This window comes from Chrysochloris asiatica, unplaced genomic scaffold, assembly GCF_000296735.1.
Source record: "Chrysochloris asiatica unplaced genomic scaffold, ChrAsi1.0 scaffold00137, whole genome shotgun sequence".
Classification (NCBI taxonomy): Eukaryota; Metazoa; Chordata; class Mammalia; order Afrosoricida; family Chrysochloridae; genus Chrysochloris; species Chrysochloris asiatica.
This window is the reverse complement of record NW_006408655.1, coordinates 8,680,893-8,686,692: the sequence shown is the minus strand read 5'-3', so window position 1 is coordinate 8,686,692 and position 5,800 is coordinate 8,680,893. Positions and strand designations below refer to the sequence as shown.

Genomic DNA, 5,800 nt, shown 5'->3' with positions numbered 1-5,800 from the left:
TGGGAAAACATTAGTTTTACATTCGCCCTATCGTATATTGTTTCATTGCCATGGTTACAATCCCCTCCATGCATCATCAACCAACCAAAGGGTATACACTACAAGCCTGCCCCCTGGTCGTCAGCACACAGCCCCTCTCCCTCTCTGTGTCTAAAGTTCCCAACTGCTCCATCTCTCCATGTCATCTAGACCATTTACTCTTAGAAGTGTTTAATTCTTTTTCTTCATTACAGATTGATTAGCTTGGCTTTTATTTCTGGAAATTCCACAGCCCAAAACCCATAACAGAGGCACCCAGTGATAACTGACGACCCTAACATCTTAGTGGAATATCTGTTTATTTGGGGTGAGGCAGGAGCACACACAAGATCATAAAGCAACATCTCTTAGTTACTTATGCAGGGTATACGGATGGTCTATCACCAGTGAACTGATACTAAGCTCTCAGCTGGCTTCCATTTCAAGATAATAGGTGACCATGAAATATGATATCCCACAATAGATTTTAATAAATACTTTCAGAATTCGCTTCTGAATTTTAGAGGGGTACAGGGAGAGGAAGAGGAAATGGAGGAGAGAGAGGCGGTGTCACATAATCCCAAGGCTAAGGGCAGTCTGAGTCTTTAGGGGAGTTTAGCATCCTGGTAAGTTCTCCATTAAAGCTCTCTGATGTGGCATGTTAGCAGAAATCCAAGAATACGTACCATGCCCATTCTAATAACTACAGGATCAAAATGAGGTATACGGTAAGTCTAGCATATATGATTGGGAACAAGGCTTTGGAAGGGAGCTCAGAACTGCTGGCCTTAAAATGGCTGGGGATCCCCCTTGAGGCTGCTCATATCTTCTTGGGGATTTATCTCTATAATTCAGAAAGTTGCCACCAGATGGGGATGGTGACCAGTGATACAGTGGTGTGCAGGGGGCTCATGGAACCCAGACTAGAGAGAGTAGGCTTTGAATTTCAAGAGAATATGGACTCATCTTTTGACTGGAAACTATTGGCAGTAGAACCCTGGGCAAATTATTTTTAATCCTCCTAACTATCCATTTCCTCAGGTGAAAGGAGAACAGTACCAACACTTCAGAGGATTGCTGAGAAGTGAATGAAATGATGTGTGTGCAGAGCTTGGGTACAGTACCTAGTGGTTGGAGCACCCCTTCTTTGAGAAGCAGCACAAAACAGAAACCAGTACACTAGGCTCCCAGCACAGCACCATCAATGACTAGATGTGTGACCTTTAGCACGTTATATAAAGATTCCAGGTTACAGTTTCCATATCTAATAAATGGGGTATTAATAGCTTTCTCATTGAAGTGTGGGGAACATTTGTAAAGTACCAGTCACACTGTCTGGCATATACGTAGTACAAGCTTAAGCAGTTGTAGCTACTTTCCTCACATTCACGTAATGATTTCATAGCATTCACGTCATTTAATCTTCCAAACATTTCCACCGCTGTTAAGGTATTCAGGGCAGATGCTATTCATCAATCAATCAGTCAAGAATGACTTATTGAGCACCTTCATGAATTGAAAAGCATATTTCAGAAATTGATGGGATACCAATAAACAAACCCATGGACAACTGACTCAATGAGGTGTCCACCAAGTTTACGATGGCCCTGGAGATCTCTCTTCAACTAAATAAAAAACGTGAGCCAAAAGGAGAACAATTAAGTCCAAAATAATGTGGTACTGATGACAAATTAATAAGAAAGGCAAAAAAAAAAGACGGTACTATCAAAGAAGGCTTTGTGGAAAAACTGGGGCTTGAAGAACAAGGAGAGGTTACATTAGCATACAGTGGGGACAGGAAAATTCCAATAATTGGGCTCAAAGGGAGGGGAAGTCTAGAGGTAGGATACAGCCCCACGGGCCACAGAGCAACGAAGAATGCTCCCAGCATTCACTTGTTTCTGTAATTGTTCAGTTCAGTTGACCAATTTTTCACTTCCTTTTGACTCTGTACAAGCATTTTACAATTGATTTTCCTGTCTATATGTTCCCTATTGGTTGGAACCCACCAGAAGCGCCATAGGATAAAGACCTGGCCATTAGCTTCCATAAAAACGGGTGTTGTTAAGTACCATCGAATCAGTTCCCACTCATAGCAACCATACGAGGAGTGACTGGTGGGTTTGAACCACCAACCTAGTGGTTAGCAGTCCAGTGCTTATCCTACAGAGCCACACCAGGTCTCCCCCCAAAAGATTACAGCCTAGAAAAGCCTGTGGGACAGCTTTACTCTGTGACATGGGTTCGATATGCATCAAACTCAGCTTGATGGCACTCAACAACAGCAACATGCATTAGGCATGGCTCTGGTGCTGTTACGTGTGTTAACTCAGAGTTCACTTTATTCTCCCAAACTTATAATAGTTGTTAAGTGCCGTAGAGTCAATACTAATCCATAGCGACCCTGTATAGGGTTTCCAAGGAGCAGCTGGTGAGCTTGAACCACCGACCTTGTAGTTCAAATAACTTTGCTATCTGACGCATTAGCCCACAGAGCCACACCAGGACTCCTTATAATTAGGTACAGTTATTATCCTAATTTTAAAGGTGAGGAAAACAAAGCACAAAGAGGGTAAGAGAGTCGTCCAAGGTCCTGGCTATGGGCCAGGTTTCATAGCCAGGCAGCTATAGCCTATCACACTACCACAAGTCTTTCAGGCAATTATATTCTGGGACATAAATGAACCCTTTGAGTGAATCCTACTTTATCCCAGTCTCAGCTGCAGCACGATGCTGATACAGAAACAAATGCAAGTCCTTATAAATATGAGAAGGAATAGCTAAAAGGGAACAACAGACAGTTCAGCAAAATGATCACTTATTAAACAAGTTTGGGAAGAATCAGCTGGTTTTCCTATTAGTCCTGTCTGCTTCACCACCTCAGTGACTTGGAATGGGTACTTCCACTCCCTTAATTTGGACTGCTAATTGTCGTCGGTTTGTTGTTGTTGTTGTTAAGTACCGTGGAGTCGGTTCCGACTCATAGTGACACTGCACGGGTTTCCGAGGCTGTAAATCTTTACGGGAGCAGAAAGCCTCATCTTTCTCCCGAGGAATAGCTGGTAGTTTCAAACTGCTGACCTTGTGGTTGGCAGCTCAACTCATAACCACTATGCTACCAGAGTTCCTATTGTCATCGGTAGGCAGTGTCAATTTGGTCCTGACTCATAGCGACTCTATGCACCATAGAACAAAACAGATTTGTGCCATCCTCACAACTGTTGTTATGCTTGAGCCCACGGCTACTGGCACTGTGTCAATCCCTCTCACTGGGAATCTTCTCTTTTTCAGTGAGCTCCACTTTACCAAGTATGATGACCTCCTTCAGGGACTGGTCCCTCCTGATAACATGTCCGAAATATGAGATACAAAGTCTCCCCATCCTGACTTCTAAGGAGCATTCTGGCTGTATTTCTACAGTAGTCACTAGCCACATATAGTCTTTTAAGTTTAAATTAATTAAGTGAAATAAAATAAAAATCTCAGCTCAATTGTACTAGTTACATTTCAAGTGTTCAATAGTCAGATGTGGCTAGTAGATACTGTACTGAACAGTGAAGGTACAGAATATTTCCATTGGTGAGTTGGGCAGCTCTTTCTGTTCTGGCATTTCAGGTCCCTTCTTGCTCTAGTATTCTATGGTTTTATGAATGGAGAGAGGGTAAGAATGAGTAGTAAAAAGATCTTATCTTTAGAGATGCAAAAACTGAAACATCAATGAAATTAAAAACAAAAACAAACAAACAAACAAAAAACTCAGACAGTTCTCTTACAAGGATGACGTCTCATCTTTTGTCTTCACAGTCCAAAGGCAGAATTGTGTGTGATGAACACAAGTATAAATTAACAAGGGAAGTCTTTTGTACTTTCACAATACGGTTCTTTGGTAGACAGCAGGCAGACTATCTTAAAGTCCTACTTCTCCTCTTTAACTGAACTAAAGGCCAAAGGATTATAAATGTCCCCCCAAATAATAGTTGCACATTCTACTGTGTTAACAATGAACCTACTTCTCCTAGTTTATGCCACGACATCCTGGGTCAACTGTCACCTCAGTGTCTCCACTCAGGTCACTGACAGCAAGTGAGTCTGGCAAGGGCCAGCCCTTCAGGGAGCATGAAGGAAAATCAATTCTAATCGGTCTTCAGCCTTGAAGGCGGAGGTCTGGCTTTCCTAATGCAGCCAGCCAGGAAAGCCCAGTCTGCTCAAAGCCCAAAGGACATAATGAAGTACTGCCTAATGGGAGATTCACAGAGCTGGCTTGATTTATATTTTATTGTAAACCAATTTAGGGTAGATGCACAAGAAAGGAAAACATCTTTGAAGTTCTGAAAAACAGGACTTCAAAGATGTTTTCCTTTTTCCTTCATCAAATCTACTTTTTTAGACTGTTTCCTGCATGTCTAAACAAAAAAGCCTTTGTTGAGAGATTTCAGATCCTGATTGACTTAAAAGAGGCTTTGAAATCAAGGGACAATTAAATTTACTCTTCTCTATATAGATGAGGGCATGGCATTCACTACTGTCAAGCATTGCAGGGAATCTATCCTCATAAAATTCTACATTTCCTAAATTAAGTTATAAAGCTATTTTCCCTGGGAGAGAGAGTTTTAATCACATGGCCCAGCAAATACAATTATGGTTTAGATGTCTTTTAAGTACTTTCCCTCTAAAAAATTCTAATAGTGTTATCTTTAGGTGCCCACTAACTTTGCCTTGTGTTTATTATTTCTCAGGGAAATAGAAAGGAAGCATATAGGCTAAGAAGTCTTGTTAACAGCTCTAAATGCTAGAAACAATCAGAATAGGGAAGTGTTAAATATGAACAGCTCTCCTTATAGCAAAGATGCCAAACAAGGCATTTATTTTCACACAGCCTCAGATGACATAGAGCTAACTATATGAATTCGGAGGTTTCTTTGCTTTAACTTACCTGAAGAGCGGACTATCACAGCATACACAGTGATACATTCCAGGCTCCTTGTTATTCAGATAGATTCCACTGAAAGGCTGAAAGCAAAGGAGATACACCGTGTTCAGCTTTCTCGTGACAGCAGCAGAGATGATACAGAGATAAGCCCCCAAAACAAGGAATCTCTGTACTAATTTGACAAAGTGCAAATATCACCAGAGAGTAAATTACACTGCACCCCAGGAAGCAGCCTGCAGGCATATTTACAACCTGGCCTTTATTGTGCCAAATATTCTAATTATGAATTAATAATGCTTTGTGTTTAGATAGCAGCTTTCATCCAAGAACATCAAAGTCTGCTGAAAAGCAAGAAAACAGAGTCTTGTCCTCTGCAATGGTGTGAGATTTCAGACTCCATTCCAAAAGTCTTCACTCAATAGGAATCTAGTCCACTTTTAAAATAGTTTGAAATTTCCAATTAAAGATAGAATATACATACATAAGAAGCACAGATCAGAGAGATCAGGGTTGTGCCTTTAGTATGCTTCATGGCACTGTAGGATAAGCACTGGACCACAAAGTCGGTTTAAAACACAAGGCCAGTGGTTCAAATCTACCAACCGCTCCTTGGAAACCCTATACATGGTCACTATGTATCAGAACCAACTCGACAGCACTTAACAACAACAATATTGTGTTTAGCTCACTGGACACTTAATAAATGCTAAGCAATATGCTAAATTCTCCCAGTGCTTAACTTGTTGTTGTTGTTGTTAAGTGCCGTCGAGTCGATTCTGACCCATAGCGACCCTGTATAGGGTTTCCAAGGAGCAGCTGGTGAGCTTGAACCACCAACCTTGCAGTTCAAAT

General features: G+C 41.3%; 1 protein-coding gene across 1 annotated transcript in view; it reads right to left on the bottom strand.

Annotated features, from left to right (window-relative positions):
• Positions 1 to 5,800, bottom strand: part of MSRB2 (methionine sulfoxide reductase B2) — a 56,222-nt gene that overhangs the window by 21,978 nt on the left and 28,444 nt on the right. The window contains exon 3 of the mRNA XM_006869911.1: positions 4,952 to 5,028. Within this exon, the coding sequence (XP_006869973.1) occupies positions 4,952 to 5,028 (77 nt within the window). The remainder of the gene's footprint in view (positions 1 to 4,951; positions 5,029 to 5,800) is intronic.